Source organism: Chinchilla lanigera, unplaced genomic scaffold, assembly GCF_000276665.1.
Source record: "Chinchilla lanigera isolate Chin_1 unplaced genomic scaffold, ChiLan1.0 scaffold00011, whole genome shotgun sequence".
Taxonomy (NCBI): domain Eukaryota; kingdom Metazoa; phylum Chordata; class Mammalia; order Rodentia; family Chinchillidae; genus Chinchilla; species Chinchilla lanigera.
Window position 1 is genome coordinate 9993103 of NW_004955412.1, and position 21277 is coordinate 10014379.

A 21277-nucleotide genomic window follows, 5' to 3' on the forward strand; every position below is an offset into this window, starting at 1 on the left:
AAAAAAAAAAAAAAAAAAAAAAAAAAAAAAAAAGCATTAGAACGGCTGAGATGCCCTCAGAATTACTCAAGACATTTGAGTGCCTGCTGTGTGACATCTTTGGATGATCTATTATGTGTGCTGGCACTTGGTAGGTTTTCAGTGAATCTGGGTGAATTCATGAGTTACTGTAGGATATTAGCTACCTGTTAAGAACCATTGTAAGATTATTTTATCAGTGGTTATGGTTTCAATATGTATGCATTATCATTTTGACTTTCACAGATAGGGTAGGCAAATTAATACTTACTATCTTTATTTTTGAGGTGAGGAAAAATGGCCAGCATTTTGGTCTAGTTTCTGATTCCCACATGTAGTAAATGATAAAGTCAGGTCTGTCCCCCACTGGGTTAGGCACCTTGAAGAAAGGCATCTTTTCTGCCCTCCAATGGCTCTGTCTAGTTGGGATATATGCTGCATCTACAAAAATCCCTAAATCTTATCCATAGAACGCCCCAGATCATCTTGCAAGTGTTTTCCATGTCCGTCGTCTTATTCTAACCTTTCTCTCCAACTTGGGATGTTAGAACTTGGTAGTTCTGCCCACTGACCATTAGACTGTCCCCTCTGTCTTCTAAAGTAGTGCTAGAGGTATTTTTCTGAGGCACAGATTGAGTTATGTTGTTCCCTGGATTAAACACTTCAATCTTCCTCTGTCCTATAGTAGAAAGCCCGTGTACCTCAGCATGGCGTTTTGGCCCCATTCCAATGTTATTTCCTGAGCAGCTTCCTTTGCATCCCCACTAAATATTTCCACCATGTGTGACCAGTCCCTGTGACCCAGAATAGGCTGTGCCACCCCACGAAACCTCCTCCACAAAACTGTTCAGAGCGAGAGTCAGCAAGCCAAGACTTGGGGTCCAGGATGGCTTGCCATCCATTTCTATAAGGAATGTTTTAGTGGAACAAAGCCACATTGCACTCATTTTTGTATAGTGTCTGGCTGCTAACCTACTACCAAGGCAAAGTGAATTAGTTACAACAGAGACCATATGGCCCACAAAGCCCGAAATATTTACCATCTGGTCCTTCACAAAGTTTGCTGGGCCTGGGTTTATAAGCTCAGGTAACGTATTGCCAAGTTGTTCAAGTGCTTTGCTCTACGGGAGGAACAGAACATTATCAGCGTTGCTACTAATTGTCCTAAAGTATAAAAAAATCCATAGTTTATGATCGTTTGGACATAGGCTAGGAGGAAGTTGAATAATATCACCGTGTTCGTACAGTACTGCTACACGAGCTATCCAAGTAGATATTTCTATTAAAAGTTTTCTAACTAGATGAAAACGAAGGCAGATTTTTAGGTGGATTCATGCGCTTAATTGAAATCATGTAGCCCAGACCTCATCTCTTCTCCCTCACTGATGGGAAGACAGTCCTGTGGTGGCTGCTGTGAAAAGCAGCTTCCCTGAGAACCCCTGACTCCAGGCTGAACCAACAGCCGCCCCCTTCTGTCCTGCTGCAGACCTGAGACAAGGTCCAAGTGGGGCTGTGGAAAGGCTCAGTTCGAAGGGAAAAGAGCAGCCCAGGCTGGATCACAAGTCCGGCCCGGTGCAGCCCCCACATCTGAAGCTTGTCGCCTGCCTCAGGCAGCTCTCTTCCTAACCTGCTGCCTCGCTGGCAGCCCGCTCCCGCCCCCACCTCCAGCACCCCATCCCCTGCACTCGGCACGTGCCTGTGAAATAACTCCACTCCCGGGAGCAGAGCTGCAGGTCACTAGACTCCTCAGATCCCACTACTAACGGGCCATCACCGGAGTCAGATTTAAAGTTGGCTTCTGAGTACAACAGATGACCTTATCTTGCAGGGGCACCCTGCCTCCTACCCTTACTTTTTCAGAGTAGAGCTGGTCCATCAGAAGAGAAGTAGCTCAAGGCTTCCTACCGGAAATGTACCCAGAGTAGTACTTCATAGAAAGATTTCAGCATAATTGGCTTTCATCTTCTAAGAAAGTGACCCTTTCTAAAGTAAATGGATTAACAGTTTATACAAGAACGTATTTTAGCCATTAGTCTAGTCTGCCATGATACATGAAATTATTAAAATGGAATTTCTTTTTAAAGCATTTTATTATTCAAACTTTTTTACTCTTCCACCTAATGAATGAGGTTTATAGCCTACCTACAAAAGGAATTGCTTGTTTTTGCCATGTAATTCCACCCACTGGAATGAGGCCAGGTGTTTATTAACTGTGTAGACCCTGAGATTACTTCAAGTTACTATTCAAGTCAATGTTAGGAGCTTTACATTTTGGTTTCTTTACACTGCCCCTCTCCGTTTTGGCAATAATGAAGTCAGTTCCTACAGAATTTTTAGAAACTGACTTTCCCCTGTGGATATTACCTGACCTCTCATTACCTAACCTCTTCAGATAAAGTTTCTGTTTTCATGCGTGCAGAGCACTAGCAAATTCCTCTATGTATATAAGAGGAGATTTTGAACGCCCACCCTTGATATTTTGCTTTCAAGCATGACAGGTTTGCTTTATTCTTTTCTAGAGTTTTTCTCTTGCCCTTTAGATAAATTGAGTTTACCTACTACAGTAGTAACAAAGTGTTGTATAGTGTTCAGTGATTTTAGATGTGTCTAAAATAACTAGAATAAAAGAAAATAAACTGCAGATTTTTATGTTTTAGTATTTTCTGTCATCAAATATTACATTTTATCCTGTGTCGGATATGTGAAAGTTCACCATAAAGCAGAGTGATTTTATCACTGCTCTGCGGAAGCTTTAAAATCCATAAAATGTATAATAAGCACTTTTGAAGTTGAATTAGTCATAAGAAAATACAGCATTTGTTTATACTTTGTCTCTAGTGAAGATATAACATTAAATATTGATAGTCTGAAAAGTAAATGTGCTTATCTGCCCGCCTGTATGAGGAACAATACTTCAAGCATTACATATTTATACAAGTATGGGTCTCTATCTTTGTCAAGCAATGACATAAGCTACAGGTAGCTTTCTAGGGAAAACTTAAAAACATAAACCCGTTTATTAAGCAATGAGGAGTAAAATATTTAGAATTTGTGTTTTTCCATTAGTAGATAATTGATTTTAACTGAAAGTCTTTGAGGTAACTCTTAAAGGTGACGATACATTTCGTGTTTATTAATACATTACTGATACACCTTTCTTCAGCCATATGATAACATGAACCCTCACTCCTTTTGCAGGCAGGCCCTAGGAAATGACGCTCAAGTCAGTCCACTTTTCATTTTGTTAACAGTGCTGCTAAAAGTTTTGGCATAATATTAGGCCTTGTCTGAGGAGTTAATAATACAAAATTCTCTCTGTTATCCCTTTCCCTTTCTACTCTTCAATATTTTAGACAGTCCCAGATCGGTTTTTGTGTGTGAGGAGGAGATGATCTGGCTCCCTACATACCTACTGTCTGATTCAAAAGACTTAAAGCACTAAAACATATCAGCACACACTCCAATACCTTCAGCGCAAGGATAGCACTAATTGTGCAGCCTCTGGAAAATTCCACCGTCCTGTCCTACGATGAGAGTAAAACGGCAAATAACCTCTTACTTTTACTTTGAAACTGTTGTTTTTGTTGCCACCTAGGCTGAAAAGATCTTGGGAATCTCTAGAGGTTCTTAGCCCATACTTTGGGAACTGCTGTAATGTATAACTGAAAGTTGATCACATTTTTAATTGTAAGATGTTTGCATATATTCAGCTTTGCAAAGCCTCTTCTAATAACGTAGTTTACAAAATCTGAAGCAATAGGAAAGAGTATTTATGGATACTATCAACAAGGTAATTCTCTTTTGTGTCTAGTTATGGCAGTTCTTGAAGCCAAATACTCCACTGGAATCACGGATTTCTAAGCAGTGGTGTGAAATTGGTTTCCAAGGTGATGATCCTAAAACAGATTTTCGAGGAATGGGACTTCTGGGACTGTACAATTTGCAGTAAGTAAAATGCAAAATAGTTAAGTGTTAGAGTGATTTTCTAACCAGCTAGTTCTTCTCATATGAAAAAGACAAAATGGAGATATTAATTCTGAAAGTCACTACCCAAAAGACTCCAAGAGAACAATCAAGTCCTCTGAGAAGTAACCCAGGTTCATAAAATTTTAAAAGCTACGAGAATCTTCCTCCTATTTCAGCACACTTCATAGATTTTTTTTTTTTGTAGAAATGTGAGGCATATTCCAAAAGCTTTTATTTTGAATAACTTTATATGTAAAACAGAAAGAAGGTAGTAAAATAGTGCCTTCTACTTTTGAAGCGTATTTAGTAACTGTCTGAGTCTGAAATACTTGCAACACTGTGTTAATGAAGATCCCACACTGTTTGTCATTTTGTCACTGGATAGTCTGAGGTCACTGTAAAGAGGACACGGGGGCCTCAACCCAGCCCAGGCAGGTCCTTGACGTCCTGTTGAAGAAAAGCGTTTCTGGATGTGTCAGGGAGAGGTATGAGCTGATTTGTTAGAAAGAGAAAACTAGAGAAAGTGGAAAAAGGACTTCAGCTTGAGGAGCTCAGGGGGCACAGCTCTGATGAAGAAAAGCAGACTGGCCTTCCACCAAAGGAAAGGAACTGACTTTTGTGCAGTTGGGGTCATTATCAGTTCTGGTTTTGTTGAGATTCTGGAGAAGTCCTTTTGGCTTGAGAGGGCAGTCCATGTGATCATTGTCTCTGTGAATTCCATGTGATCATTGTCTCTGCGTGGGGCATTCTCAGTGTTGTGGAGGTTCCGTGGAATTCAAGGTGATGGCTCTGTTTAGGGCACTGACTTCTATTCTTAGTGGAGTGTCTGCAAATCTCTTATCCTGATGTTCTCAGTCCCGAAAAAGGGTAAAATAGGTCATGTACATTTAGGGCTAATTAACTGCCTATACCAGTTTTTAGACAGACACTTCGTAATAGATGGGCATACTGATACGCAGTGCTGAGCAGGGATCTGACCCGAAGTTTTCCTTCAATAAAGGAGACAGATACAAAATAAAGCCTGACTCACTTTCCTTGTTGCTGAGACACAATACCTGTCACCCACACATTACAGGAGTAAAGGTTTGTGCTGGCTCACAGTCTTGGAGATGTCAGTGCAGGCATGGTTGGCCCACTCCAAGGGCGGGACGGTCTGATGGAAGAGCCTGGGGAGGAAGGCTGCTCGCGTCACAGCGCAGAGCCTGAACCCAGGGAAGGAAGTACGCATTTCCAGTTCACAGCCCCAGTGACTCACTTCGAAGCAGGTCCACCTCTTAACAGCACCCTCAGCTGCTGCCGGAGGGACCAACCAACGTACTGCTGGCTGAATCCACTGGGAATAGAGCGCCCCCAGCCTCCAAGCCTTCTGAAGCCCCACCTCTAAGCGTACGAAAGGTTTGGGGAGCATCTAGAGCTAACCATAACAAAGCTCAAGCTTTGTTTCTTTGTTTTGTTTTGTTTTGTTTCCTTTTGTTTTGTTTTGTTTTGACTCCATGGGCTTCTGTAGGCCCAAATGAGTTGTTACTGATTTTTGTTTTATTTGTTTGCAGACTGCCTCAAAAGAATACACAAATCACGCTTTTAATGGGTAATAGGTTGGGGACCCGGGACTTCACCTGCCTTTGTTCCCAGGGTGGTCTCTATCTCAACTTGACTCTTCATATTTCAATACGTAGTTCTAAAAAATGTCAGTATCACTGTCACTCCTGACAGTCTATCCAGTCCCTCTTCAGATTGCTCAATCTCTCAGAAATGGCCGTTCTTATAGCTGCTTCTGTTCAGGTGCACTTCTGTCTGAGATCTACACGTTGCACTGTGTTAGTATGTCCCTTGCGTCTTCTGAAATTACCGGTCTCCTCTGCCCTCTCTGTCTGATCTCTCCCATGTTTCACAAACATCTGATTCCCGATCCGGTGTCTTATAAAATGTCCCCCAGTCTGGATCTGTCTGCTTGTGCCTACACCCACCCCCTGTATTTTTGAAAACTGAGGAATGTGGAAAGGCTCCAGGAGACTCGAGCTGACACCACAGTGGGAGGCCTGCGCGGTCCCACTGAGCTCACCCTTGTGCAGAAATGGGTCAGAGGGCTCACACGCTGATGGCGCTGCTGTAAATCTACCTTCGTCCTTTCTTCCTCCCGCGGTCTTCACTGAACCGTTAGTAGATTGTGCGAAAACTGCTTCTCTAGTTCTGTTAGACTTCACTCAGGCTGTTTGCCTCTTTGGTTGCCAATGCTAGATAGCTGGTACCCTAGTCCCCTTGTGAATGCTTAAAATTTTTTTGTTCTCTTTATCTTTATTTTTATTAACTGCTTGTGTTTTTATATTTACTGTAAGTCAACTAATTGCACTCATTTTTTTCAGACTTAAATCCAGTCATCACTAATCAATATTTTTCAGACCAAAGGGAGAGTGATTTGTTTTTATTAGTATGGAGAGTGATTAGTATGGAGAGTGATTTGTTTTTAAAAGAAACTAAACTTAGCCATTTTTTGTGACATCTCATTTCTCTCCCTGGATTTCTGTGTTTAAATTTAGGAAGTTTAATCATCACTGCTTTTCTATGAAATGTTTGAAATGCTACATTAACCATGTAATGTGACTGAATAGAAAATAGATTTTAATGACTAAGGTGGCTTTGCAATTGTGGTGAAAGATAGAGCTTTTGAATAACTGTAACTGGGAAAATTGGCCTTCTATTTAGAAAAAAATCTCTGCCTCACCTCAGCTCAAAAGCTGGAAGTCAAAAACAAGTCTTCCTAACTTTTAAGAGGAAATCTTGAAGATATCTGAGTGAGGAGTGATCTCTTAAAGATAGACCAAAGCAAGAAAGCATCAGCTGAAAAAGTATTAATAAGTATCTGTCAGGTGGCACTATAAAGTAAAATGAGACAAGATTGATATTCGCATAAATGTTCTGTGGTTGATATGTCATTCTCTGTAGGATTACTTGTCCTGTCTGACAGTAGTTGTAAATATTACTGCCCCCAAAATATGAGCAGATAAATCATTAAAGGAGAAATTCAGGTGACCAGCAAAAGTATGAAATGAAACTTGATTTCATGAAAACTCATAAATTATATATATTAAAATTGCTGGTTGGTTTGAAATACTCTGAAGGAATATTCAATAGCTTTTTTTACCCTTTGATTTATGCTTTTTTTCTTTCTGTGGCATTAGAGATCAACCCCAGGCTTTATGCATACTAGGGAAGCACTCTATCACTGAGCTATGTCCCCAGCCCTGTGCATAAAATTACATACAAATTCAGTAATGCATGCTATAGTTTTATTTTAATCTTTAGAGGTACTTTGTGTGAAGTATTTTTGAGATTGAGATTTTCCCTTTATTAGGAAACTTCATTGCCCCCTTTCTCCCAAAACCAGTTTTAATTTTTTAACCTCTGAAAGCTCCATTTGCATTTTTCCATTCAAGCACCCAGTGACTGTCCTCCAAGAAAAGTTTGAGTGCAGCTTCGCACACTTCCTGGAATTTGTCCTCTCTCTGCCCTTGGACGTCACAGCTTGTCATCAAGTTCTTTCTCCCAGGCTTCTGCCTTCTGAGGTTTTCAAATGCCGAGCCACTTGACCCCCTTATCTGTAACTCTTGATAAAAATATAGTTGGCTTTCTGAGGAACAGCAAAGTTCATAACTAAACCTTCAGATCTGTTGAGTACATTCTTGATCAAGGTGGGCCATATTATATTTGGGAAAAGTCTGTTGTGAAAAGCTGTTCTCTGCAGAAACTAAAGCAAGTAACAGTCTTATGCAGGTATCCATCTTTGAATCCAAAATGACGACATATTGGATGAAAGTGAGTGTATTCAGCAGGTACAGAATTATGGTTTCTTTTCCCTCCAACTGCAGGTATTTTGCGGAAAAAGATGCTACAGCCGCTCAGCAGGTCCTCTCTGACTCTCTTCATCCAAAATTCAGGTAACTGTTGAAAATAAAAGACAGATTAGGCTCACTGGATCAGTAACGATCGTCTCATAAGTGAATCTGTGGATGAGATTATCAGGAGAGTCAGCTCACCAACAGTGAGACTTAAAGCTCTCTCAAACAAGCCCTTTTGATAAGTACTGGATAGGAGGGTTAACACCTAGGCACATTGCAGGATTAGGATGCAAAGTAGCACCATTCAAGTATTTTCATAATGTCCCTGGTGTCTGGGAAGATTGAAAAATAGGCATGAAAGGAGGACAGGTCCTGAGAGAAAAAGTTCAGAGAGACAAGGAGAGTGAGGGAGAGTAGCAGGGAGAATGGAATTCATGACATCCGGGACTGGCTGAGAAATTACTGAAGCAGAAATTACTGCTGCAGTTGTTTGTTTTTAAATCAAGAGTCTAAATTATTTGCCTTTTCATTTACCTTTCCACATTTTTTTCTTTAACTGATTACATGAAGGGATATCACTAAAGAGGAAATAAGGTATTTTACTTTGCTTTTGTGTTTTCTTGCATTTGTTTTAAAATGAATTTTAGGGGCTGGGGATTTAGCTCAGCGGCAAAGCACCTGCCTGGCAAGTGCAAGGTCATGAGTTCGATTCCTGGTACTGGAAGAAAAACAAACATAAATAAATAAAATAAAATGAATTTTAGAATTTTTAACAGAAATGTAGATTATTAAAAATGTTTCCAAAACAAACATTTCCCAGCTTTTTATCTAATATGGTTAATTATGTGGAGACTGTGGTTTAATGAGCTGAAAAGCAGATTGTACTAATCTGATGAAAATGTAGAACCTTTCTCCAGCCGTAACTGTGACGGGTTGGAGAGACATTTTGAACCCTTCGCCCATGGGGCGAGCCACTCAGCACACATGACCTGATCCCCAAGAAAGATATTTTATGCGGGAATTTTGTCAGACACAAGAAATTTGTTCTTCTATTAATGTATTTCTAATCTGATTAATACCAATCATAGTATGTGTGTGTGTGTGTGTGTGTGTGTGTGTGTGTGTGTGTCTGAGTAGCCGTTCTTGTAAGGAGTTCTGTTATTGTGCAGTCATGGTTTTGTTGCCTTTTTTTCTTCTCAGCACTGTGATAGGTTAGTTGTTAGTGTTCTTGTGTTCTAAACAAATTTAAATTTTTACCATAAGATTCTCAAAATTCATGAATAGCTTTACTTGGATCCCCCCTTACTATTATACTCATTTTAGCTTCAGGTGTCTAAGGTTCATTAAATCACATTATACTTTCCCAAACTTTAATTTAAAATCTTTTATAAATTTAGAAAAATTCAGCCAGGCATAGTGGCGCATGCCTATAATCCCAGTACTCGGGAAGGAGAGGCAGGAGGTGGTTGTGAGTTCGAGGCCAGCCTGGGCTATACAGTGAGTTTAAGACTAGCCTAGGGGCTGGGGATTTAGCTCAGCGGCAAAAGCGCCTGCCTGGCAAGCGCAAGGTCGTGAGTTCAGTTCCCGGTACCGGAGAAAAACCAAAAAAAAAAAAAAAAAAAAAGACTAGCCTAAACTGAGATCCCCCCTCTCAAAAAAAAAAAAGTTTTAAAAATGTTAAGAAAAGTTAATTTAATTTTACTTATTTTAACAAAATCACTTAACAGTTTCTTGGTATAGTGCATGGTTAAAATCAAGCTATTTTAATTTTTAAACTGCATCTTCTCAATTGCTTATTTCTGTGGTACAGAGCGTCTGAACTCTCTAAAGTTGGCTGAGCCTGTGCGTTCTCTCAGGTGGCATTTCCTGGCGGAACATCAGCCAGAAGACGTTAATCCTCTATGGTCTTTGCAGAATAACAACAATCTTAAAATATATATATTTTTTCTGGTACCGGAAATCAAACTCAGGACTTCGCACTTGCCAGACAGGCGCTTAAAATATTTTTTGATTAACCACTGAAAGGAGATTAATTTTGCCGGAGCCAGTCTCAAAGATTTTATATTTGTACTTCCTATGTCAGCCATCACAAAGGAGTGGAGAGTTTGTGTGACTGCTTCTTATTTAAGAAGAGACTAGCATTTGTGTGTGTGTGTGTGTTGTTTATGTGCATAGGCATGGAGATAAAATTACATGTTGTATCCCTCAAGCTACAGTACATTTGAAGAAATGAAGCTCCTATTAATTCTTTCAAATTGATTGTAAGTGTCACTATGTACAGATCAGGATATTTTAAAAATCTACTACCTTTCTTCACTGATATCTGAAAGAAATATATTAAACAATTATGGTGTCAACTTTGGTTCTGTCAGACCCTGGATATTTCACCTGTTCAACAGTGAGATTCAATTTTAAGAGGAGAATTTTGACTGTTAGCTTTTAAGTTTGTAGTTTGTTTTTCCTGAAGAAAGGAATCCAATCTTTTTGAGCCAGCATGTTCTATATATAATCAAATGAGTGAAGGTCATTTGGCATTTCCTTTCAGATAAAAGTTTAATTTAACAAATATAGAGACACTATGTACTTAAAAAGCTTTGTTGAGGAGAAAATAGATGTTTATAATTTCCTACATTTTAAAAAAAATTTACATGTAATTCCTTTTAGTTTGCATGTGAGTCTTTTAAGGCAAAAATCTCTTGATGCTTCTTTGGCCGTGTGGTTTGTTGGTTAGAGGTTATACTTCAAAAACACGTGGCCAATTTTAACACGAATTAAAAACATTACTTTGAATTCCACCCAGTTGTTTGCAGAGTAGAAAGCACACTTAGTTTCTGTGCTTTTGTGCTGTGTGTTTTACATGCATGTTTGGTGATGCAGTGTGTGCTGTGCATTATGGAGGACTCCTTCCTACTTAGACGGAAGCCATGTATTCATAACTCTGGTGTTAAATTTTTATACTAATCTGTAATTTTCAGTGTAAAACACTAAGTGAAAGTTGTATCATTCACAAGAGCAGAATGTTGTTGCCGCCTACTAGACACTGGAAGCTTGAAGCAGAATGGGAACAGGGTAGATACGCAAAATAACAGAATGTAAGGCAGTGTTTCAGAGTGCACGTATGATAGAACTGTGCCTTCAAACAGCTCCTCCTGTAGTCAGGAAATGCCATAGGATTTGTTGGAGTAGAATTACTAAAACCAACCTTCCTTCCTGCCTTCCTTTCTTTTGCGAACTCATATGTTTATTTATCAGTAAACTTGTATTGAGCATCTGACTGTTAGTTTTTAAGTTCGCTATTTGTTTTTCCTGAAGAAAGGGATCCAGTCTTTTTGAAACACCATGTCCTATAAGTAATCACAATAAAGAGACATCACATGTAAAGCTGAGTAGCATAAATACCATGAGATGAAGTTAAATCAGGTCCAGCGGGGAATCACGGGAATGTGAGGTAACATCTAGTTAAGGAGAGAGCGAGGCCAGGTGAGCATTCACAAAGGAGGTGGTGTTTCATAATTAATGATAATGTAAAAGAGAATCATAACAGTTAGCTTTTAATACACCCACTGCTGTACTAAAGTGAATAGGAGGTAAATAGTAAGGCCTTAATAATCCATGGCTGAGCTCCACTTAGATTATATTGTTCCTTTTAAAGTTCATAATATTCAAATTGATTAGTGTTGGACAACTGGAATACAGACATCTCTGCATATCGTTAACATTTTTAACCTAAACATGAAAAGAGAGTAAGTACCAATTAAAGATCAACTGTGTTTGTTTGTTTGTTTGCTCATTCATTCATCCAGCAAATTGAGCAAAGCAGAATGGGAGAAGAAAAGGATGGATAAATCAATTGGGTAAGTGTGGGATCTCATACCTAGATTACCAGGCTGAACGAGACACAGAGCAAAAATGTACTGAGCGTACTGTAAAGGATCACATAGATGAAATTCCACTTGTCCTGACGGAAGTACATAATTTGGTCAGATTTTTAAATGGAGTAATTTATATGTTTTTAGATTTCTTTGTTTGATTATATCATACTACTTTATAGCCCACTGGTAAGGTACAGAAAGTTATGACTATGTGGAAATAATTTTCAGATATCATTAGAGTTCCATTTGGTAATTTTCTTTTAAAGATTGCTATCAAGTGTTGGGCTGTTAGATAAAAATTTACTTCAGAAGCTTTTTAAAAGTAATATTTATTTTGTCCAAAGATATTTCTGTGCTGGAGTTACACTAGCAGAGAAAATTTAAGAGCTTCAGTTTCCTTTCATTTTATTTTATTTTACTTTTTTATTTATTTAACTTTTTTTTCCTTTTTGGTACCGGAAATCGAACTCACAACCTTGCACTTGCCAGACAGATGCCGTGCTGCTGAGCTATATCCCTTGCCCCTCCTTTCATTCTAATAGACATACAGAAAAGCACCTAGAAAATATTCTTTGTGCTAATATGCTTACTTAAATTTTTCTCATTTAAAAATCAATAGATGGTTTATTATAGAAAATATAGGAAAGTAAACCAAAAAAAAAAAAAAAAAATCCCAATCTCAGTACTCTTGCAAACTCATATTAATATTTTGTGACATTTCATTCTGGCCTTTTTCCATGCACATATGTGTATATGTACTACAATTTGACTTGTTCTATCCATTTTATAGCCTGTTTAAATTATCCTTAAAAATATACTTTTAATCAGCTATAGTATGTTATATGAATAAAAATATGGTAAATAAAATTACCATAATTTATTTCTATACTCTTCTTTGGAATACTTGAATAGCTTCTGCATCTTGCCTTTACAAATAATATTGTCATGAATATCTTTATGTATAAAGCTTTCTCCATTCTGTTATTTATCATATATCTGGAAATGAAATTACCAAGTCAAAGTATATGAATTCTCAGTTCTCTTGCTGCACATTCCTGAAATTTTATAGTAAAATTAAAAAGCAAAGGTTTTGATTGGTTAGAGAAGGAAGGGGATTTAATAGGAATTTCCAAGTTGGCCACTGAGGATTTGCTAGGAATTTAAAGCTCGGATTGTCATTTTGGGGTGGTTTTGCCCATATGCACCACTGGCTTTGCGTTTCCCACTTTGCAGGTACTCCTTTGCAATTGTGGGCATCAACATAACTGACCTGACTTACAATCTCCTGGTCAGTGGCGCTCTAAAAACCCATTTCTACAACATCGCCCCAGAAGCTCCTACACTGTCTCACTTCCAGCAAACGTTCTGTAAGTGTCCTGCGAGTCAGTTATCGGTGTGGGTTTCTGCACAACACCGCAGACGAGGGGCAAAGCGTGGGGCTCTCCGGGACTCGGCTGCTTTGGGGTCTTCGTTTCTTCCTTTGATTCCAGGTTTTGTTTGCTTTTTCTCATTCAAAAACCTACTCGTGTTTTCAGGAATCATGGGTTTTTCTCTTTGCCACCTCCTGCATGGTACCCATTGTGTCATCTTCTGGTTTGACTTAAAGGTGTCACCGGTGTCTCCCTCTGATCTAGCATGGCGCAGCACTGAAAATTGTAGCTCTGAACACTGCCCGAGTTGACTGTGGTCTGTGTGTTGGTAGAAAAGAAATCTGCAGGATTAGAAGAGAAGTTGGAAAGTTTGCCCAGAAAGTAAACCAGCAAGGCACTAATTAAAGATAGAAAATAAAGGATGAAACATCACAGGGCTATCCTGGGAAGTCCTATATCTGAAGACTGAGAGTGCCAGAAAAAGTGAAAACTAAAGGGTGAGAATCCAAGAGCTGTATCAACAAAAATTTTCAGAACGAAAGGATGGATTTTCGTATTTAAGCGCCAGCATAATCAGTTGAAATTGGCATACGCTCACTCAGGTTCATATCACTGTGAAGTGTTATAAGGCTGGAAAGAGACAGCCCTGGAATTTTCCAAAGTTATCCTGTGAAGAACTTGGAATTAGAGTGACATTGGACTTCTCAACAGCAACATTGTATTCCAAAAGACAATGGAATAATTTTGGCAGAAATTTAAGCAAATGTAAGGGAAATAGGATTTCCAGTTTAGAGTTCTATTCTTAGGCTAGCTTACCAATTAAATACTGAAATAGAGGGGCTGGGGATATAGCTCAGTGGCACAAGCATGCCTGCCTGGCAAGCACGAGGTCCTGAGTTCGATCCCCCTGCCCTGCAAAAAAAGGAATACAGTGAAGATGTTTTAGTGTAAGGTCTTGAGCATTTTACCTCCTTGTACCATTATCACGAAGCTCCTGAGAGATACATTTCCACAAAATAAGAGCATAATCCTAAAAAAAATCAAATAGATCCAAAAAGGAAAAGTGAGGGGAATCCTTAGCATGAAAGTGAAGAAAAAGCCCAAAATTGTATCTGTGGAATAGGCTGAGAAGAATACATCACAAAGCGCTAGGAGACTGTGAAGACTGTAAGACGGATATTACCATGTTTGAATGCATTCAGAGGACATTGGTATACAGTACTTACAGGGTGGTTTAAGGTTAACCTAAGTGGAAAACGAAGCAAATAAAGTATGTTAGAGTTATGGAGATCAATAGTCAACAAAGTCAGCCGAAAAGAGTCAACCTGCAGGAACTAGGGCAGAGGAGGCTGCAACTTTTTCATTTTGTTTTTGTAATGGTACTTGTCAAACTCTTCGACTCTGAACAATGTACATATATAACTTAGATAAAAATAAGAATTTAAAGATGTATATGCTTTACAACTTACTAAAATGTGAGCTTGCATAACAATTACAGCTCTTATTTTGACAGACGACTATATTTACTCCTATAACAACTCTGACATGTCCAACAAATATTACTAAGATTTTACCGCAGATCAGGCTTTGTAATTAGGCAGCCAGGCATGTAAATAAATAATTAGCACATAGTGGGAAGAATTTTGTATTGAGGAAGTAAAGTCACTGTTTTTAAAAATAGCAAAGGCCTATAGCTGTCACAGTTCACTCAGTATGAAAAGCAGAGAAAGTTTCTCAAAGCAGATGCCCTTTTCAGTGACACTTGAAGGATGAGTAGTGGGAAATATAGCAGTGGTGGCTGAGTGGCCCAGCCAGGGACGTGGTGACAAGGGCTGAGTCCGTAGTGCAAGAGACAGAGGTGGCTTCAGGGAGTAGAACTGAGGGTGTGGGAACAGGGCACTAGAGATGTTGCTGGAAATGTAAAAGTGGGTTAGGGCAGGTCCTGAAGAGCTTTGTATGCCTCATTAAAGAGTTTGAATCCGTAGCGAAATAAAACCTCATTCTGTGTTTTCTTAGCCCCTGATTTTTCACTATAGTCTGTCTTTCTATGCTCTTTAGAGAAATAATGGAAGCAGTTTCAAGGGAACATAGAAGGAGTTTAATTTTAGGCAAGCTGAAGAGAAGTTCCTGCCGGGAAATCCATATGGAGCCAGAGGGTGGACATCCTAATACTGTAAGGCGTTGGAGGTCTAAGGAATTAGAGGGCTCAATCTGTAGATTTGGAATTCATCAACACTGAGAAAAAGTCAGAGTCACACAGTAAAGTGAGGTTCATCTACTAGGAAATAATCAAAGCTAAAGCCGTAGAAAATGTGCATGTCAGTATAGCAATGTCTGTTTTGTTTCTGCATCTCCGCAGGGCAGAGCTCAGTACACAGCAGGTGCTCTGCAACGCTTTGTTGGATGGATGGGTAGATGGGTGGATGGGCAACTAAAATGTCGGGTGATGTTCTTTGCAGTGCAAAAAGGAATCCGGTTGATCTGAAAAATTTTAGCTTTGGCCTAGATTGGTATGTTTCCAAGAGAAGCCTGGTCCGGATGAGTCAGCAAATAACAAATCACTTACTTCCCTGGCCGCTCTTCGGATTTGGGAAACAGCAGCCATCGCCTATGGGTTGGGTCCTAGGCAGAGGGACTCAGGAGTCTTGAGAGGAGGCAAACTCTGCCCTAGATTTATTATCCCTCCCTCAGACACGACCAGTTCTGCACGGCTCCTCTGCGGTATTCTTGCAATTATCTATGTCCTTGCACGTGTCTCTGCTCTCTGCTGACTGGATGCAGTGAAGCAAAACCAAGACACATTCGAGCAGCAATAAACATGCTTCAGGCTCAGGATGGAAAGACAAATTAGCATTCAAAACCAGCATTTTATCTAGGTGGGAGAATATAAGAACATAGTGGCTGTATCATTCTGACTTTATAGTGTTACTCAGCGAAAATTGTACTGCCAAGGAAATATGGTACAAAAATCGCAATTCAATCTAAAGCTCCGCTGAACACAGTCCCCCTGAGACGGAGTGGAGTTAGATGTTCTAGGCAAGGGGAAGTACAGTGGACGGAAGAAGAGAAGGAATTATCTTTTCTTCAAAAAGAAAAAGGGCACTGTTCGGTAGGAATGAGCACCAGGGGAATGGGAGGCGCGGGGAAAAGCAGGCTGGCGCAGTGGCGGAGCCAGCTCGTTTCAGGTCCTGGCTTCCAGCTGTGCTGTTCGTTGCACAGTATGTCGTCCGCGCCCAGGACTGTCCTCTGTCGGATGGAGACAGAGAGTCTGCACCGCCTACCCCACGAAGCCGTTGCAGGAGCGAGATGAGAGACTATGAGTAATAGCTTGACCTCTGTTTCCTCCCTCTCTTTTCCTCACCTCTTTGTTGGCTTTCTTAGCTCACAATCACCAGCTGTAATCGTAGACCTTCCTCCTTCTTTCCAACAGACAGAATTAGGGAACACGGGAGCACTACCTTTTCCTTTGTCTCCGGTACCTGCTGCTGTGTGTGTTATATATTTGTTAGCTGACGGATGGGTCATCTGACCAATTGGCCAGATGAGCCTTTGAACACTCTGTAATGTTATACAGAGTGGAATTTTATCACTGAAGTATTTTCCTTGGAAGCCAGAGCACTGTTTCTGCATTTTTACTGTGGTCTCTGTTTTACTGATGGGATAGAATGAGTGCTAGGGGATCTGTCTCTAAACTTTGTAGTTTGAATTTGTAGCCTTAAGAGGAAGTATCATGCGAATATATCAGCGTATGAACCCCTGCCGCCTCTATCCTAAGTCTGGCCAATTTTTTAAACCTTCCAAGATGTTTTTCTGTTGTTGTGTGTAAGGTAGAAAGTGGGGAAATAAAATGGACCTGCATTTTTATAGAATAATGTACTATACTACATCATCTTAGAGTAAGTATCCGGCATATATGCACATTGTAGAAAAATGAACATGTTATGTACATTGCCAAAAATTCAGTTCCTCATTAAAAGATGATAAATGTTAGGGAGATAGAGATGTTATATATCCTAATTTGATTATTCCACATTATATACATGTATCAAATGATCACACTATAACTTATACATATATAATTAAAAATAAAAATTTTAAAAGGTGGTTTTTTACGGTGCCCACTTATCATTGTCTGTAGGAGTGAAGGTGCTTTCACTCTTGAAGTACCAATGAGATTCATCATGAATGATTTTGACGCATCATATCAGAAACCTGGCTCTCCATACAAAATAACCCAGCTGTGTTTGAGTTCAGAGACCAGCAAGGAAGATTATATGTGTATTTTATTTACTAAGAAATTATACATGATTATAAATTTCTTTTAGAGCCATACAAATTGTAATATTTAGAGGGAAACCAGGAAACTTAGATGGCATCTTCTAGACCAAATGTTCTTAAACTTCGGTGACACAATATTCACCCCGTTGAATTACTGTATTGTTGAATCGTAGGATCTGTATTTTCAATGGGTCCTCCAGACCATTCCTGGGATATTCTAGGGGTCTCTTCAGTGGCAGAAATGGACACATGATTGAATACTTCTGGTTGAATAAGACACTAAGATTAGAGGAAATGAGTTTCTGTTGGTGTCTGCTGAAACAACCGGGGTGATAAACAGACTCCCACATGGCACGTGAGAAATGACGAGACGCAGTAGGAACGCCTAGCCTAGAGAGGAGATGAACGCTGGGCGTAAAGCACACTTCGAATACTGGAGCTGTAGAACAGTTGAATTTGTTCCGTGCAATACGATGCAATAGTTCGGGCTCAGCATGAGGAAGAATCAGAATTTTCAGAATCAGGCTCCGCATGCATGGGACCCTCAGCGTTGTCACCAGAGACAGTCCAGCTTGGGCGCTGCCTCGGGCCCCTCAAGAAATCCAGACAGCAGAGGCAGATGGTGTGGCCCCTGGGATGCTGCTGGCCTGCTGATTTGGGGCTCTGCTGCAGTCAGCCCCAGCTCCTGCAGCCCAGCGGCCAGCCGCGTGGCGGTGGTGCGTGCCTGCCTCAGAGGTGCGAGAAGCAGTCGTGTCAGTTCCTGTATTTGGAGGACCCGAAGACAGACTAGTCCTGAAGCAAGTGGGACAGTCAACCCAAGACAACTGTGAAACGAGTACTCTCTCCCCTTTCTCACACATTGGTGGGAAGATCAAGTACTTAAAGAGCATACTCTACAATATAGCAAGATGCAGCTGGGTCACTGCGATGTGCTGGAAGGAGCTCACGCCTCGTTGTGTACTATAGTGAAATATGCATAAAATATTTTAGAAATCTGTGTAGGAAACTATGTTGAAGCTGTTTTCGTTGCTAGCTAATTCTAACTGTACGTGTGTGTCCCACATTCTCTTGCCCTGCCCTCGGCTCCCCGTTTCTGTTTATGTGGAGAGGAGGAAGAGCTGAGATTCAAACCAGGTTTTTGGACCCAGGGCCCTGGCTCCTATTCTATTCTGCTGCTGCTAAAGTTAAGATAAATTGTATAATGTTCATTTTCTTTTATTCTCTCTGTCTCTCTCTCTCTGTCTCTCTTCTTCCCTCCATTCACCCCCCTTCCCCTCTCTGTTAATTTACATTATTTCTTTAAATACGCTTTTCTAATATATAGAGACACCTGGGCTTGCCGTGAGTTTATTACACACAAATAGCTGGTACTAACTTCTTAAAGAACTGTTCACATTTCAATTTTCAATGTGAGTAAACAAAGAAGCAAACGTTTTGGAAGGAGGGGTTACAGTGCAAGCAAAACACATGAAAAAATTCTTGTATCAAATGCTTCACTTTTTCCCCCAGTTTTCCCACTCCAGATCATGCATGGAGAACACTTTTGAGACACAAAAGCACTTGAGTCTGAAGTGCTTCAGAGCAGGAGGCCTTATTAACAATGATAACAATCCCATGTACCTCTGTCACGCTCAGAGTTCATCTGCACCCTTACTGTCTCATAATCGATTGTCAGAATGCATTCGTTTGATTCTTCAGGGTAATTTAAAACTTTGTTAAATCAAATATCAAGAGAAAAAAGGTAGAGGCGAGTAATTTTGAAAAATCAGACCATTACGTGAATTTAATCGGGAAGGGAAGGATGAAGCAGTCACTGTTGGCCTTTCAGAATATTTTCCCAGTAAGATTCGCATTCAGGGGATGGCAGAATTGATTTGTCTTTCCGCTTTTTGGAATTAAGAATAATTCCAGAACCAACTGCAGAAATCCTGCAGATTGGTAGCATGTACTCCAGTGGCCTTAAAAAAATAATCTTAAGCAGTCACATTTGCTAAATTTTAATGTCTTCTTGAGCTTCTTGTTTTGTTCTAACTCAGGATGCTTCTAAATATAATTAAGGGCTTTTTCCGCCCGCATTCTTACTGTCTTGTCTTTCACAGGTTATTTGATGCACGAATTCCACAAATTTTGGATTGAAGAAGACCCCGAGGACATAATGGAATTTAATCCTGTGCGTGAGAAATTCCGCAAGAGGATCATAAAACAGCTGCAAAACCCAGACATGGCGCTGTGCCCACACTTCGCTGCTTCAGAAGGTTTAATCAACATGTAGTCGCCTGCTCTGGTTTTAGTGGATACCCTGGAACACTGCCTCATTGTCATGTTAGATTTCTGCTTAGGTCACAGCTCGTACACTGAATGCACACGGTGATTATATGCATGCCTTTTGGTACAGTATTTTCGTCTCTTGGTCATAATCCCGAGATCCCCAGATATCACTGTTTCTGGAGCATCCTCCAGGGACTGCTCACATTGTGGCATTATGCGGTGTTACATCTTGCCTTGACACCCAGGTATGGAGAGAGTTTCTATTTTTTTAGATTTTTCTCCTCTCCCTCATACTCAACATTAGAGACTTGTATTTCTCTAGCTGTATTTTGTATGTACGAGGTTTAGCCGAATCCTGTTCTATGAAAGCCTTTTAATTTATTGATATGTTTCATGACTACTGCTGCTAGCTTTTCAAGCCAGACTCATGCTTAGACCTCATTCTGATAAAGTGTAAGACTTTAATTAGTACAGACAGACACATGATAAGCCAAACTCTTCCTGCACACATAGCTGCGCTTCACAAAACATGTAATGCGGCTTGCAAGAAGTACCTAGGCAGGAGCTGTCTCATGTGAAGTACTGCAGAATTATATTGTAACTTAACCCCAGTTGCTGTGTCATTGTCATCTGGGTACCAAATTATTTTATTCCCATAATTTCACTGGCTTGGATGTCTAAATATATTTATGATGCTTGGAGCCTTAGGAAAAAAGTGAGAATATTTCAAATCTGCAGAACATGTTTCACTGCCTGTCTCTTGCAGAACTCAGAAACCTATCCTAGCACTGTTCTGGTCCAAGCATCTTTGCTGGGGGAACTGCGTGCTGGCTGATTTGTTTTCCATGTCAAGGAGCAATATTTAAAAACAACTTGCAAGAGAATGTATTGCAGGAGAGCAGCCTAAGCCATGTCACTGCAATGTTTCTTGAAAATAATGACCTTGTCTTATATCAGTGGAAGAAGTAAATTACTGGGAAGAAGAAAAGTCAAATCATTCCAAAATTGCTAAACATCATTTTGAAAACGTGATTTAGTTTGGAATTATGATTGTAGTCTGTTGAGTGGTATTTACCATGGCATTTCATACCCATGGTATTTTATACTTTCGGACTATCAATTTTAGTATTATTAGATGTTTGTGTAATCACTTGCTTATTTAAATGAATTTTGAGTACTGCCTGTCAGTTATATGAATAAATTTCATGTCATTCTACTGTAACGTTAGAGTGGGTTTCATTTTCATGCTTTTGTACTCACACACCTTCTGAGTATGCAGATACGTGAGCTGGTAGAATGTCACAGACAAGCTGGAGCTGATTATACGTCACTGTCATTCAGAGTAACCCAGTGTATGCTAGAATGTGTTATGTCTGAGAGACTTCTTTAATCTTGAGGTTTGACGGTGCTTTAGTGAAAGAATAAGATCCACCTTTTTCCTCGTTGCTTCCTATAATATCTGGTCTGGCTACTTCAAGACAGCTAACAAGGAAAAAATATTAACTACCCATTGTTTCTGCGTCCATTCTAGCTCCTCGGAGATTGTGTCACCCTTTCCCTTTCGGCTATATGCTACCAGGTGGCGGCGTTTTGCACTGCCTCTGTTACCACCCCACGACCTTTCATATGAAAGGTCAAGAGTGCAAAAGGAAAAGAGTTGATTAACAGA

The 21277-nt window shown here is 40.0% G+C and overlaps 1 protein-coding gene across 1 annotated transcript in view; it reads left to right on the plus strand.

Annotated features, from left to right (window-relative positions):
* Nucleotides 1-20830, plus strand: part of Elmod1 (ELMO/CED-12 domain containing 1) — a gene marked incomplete at its 5' end in the record, with an annotated part of 38823 nt that extends 17993 nt beyond the window's left edge. The window contains 5 exon segments of the mRNA XM_013511123.1: nucleotides 3830-3963; nucleotides 7851-7919; nucleotides 11624-11674; nucleotides 12926-13059; nucleotides 19440-20830. Coding sequence (XP_013366577.1) covers nucleotides 3830-3963; nucleotides 7851-7919; nucleotides 11624-11674; nucleotides 12926-13059; nucleotides 19440-19612 — 561 coding nt within the window. The 3' untranslated portion in view covers nucleotides 19613-20830.
* Between the last annotated feature and the right edge of the window lie 447 nt (nucleotides 20831-21277).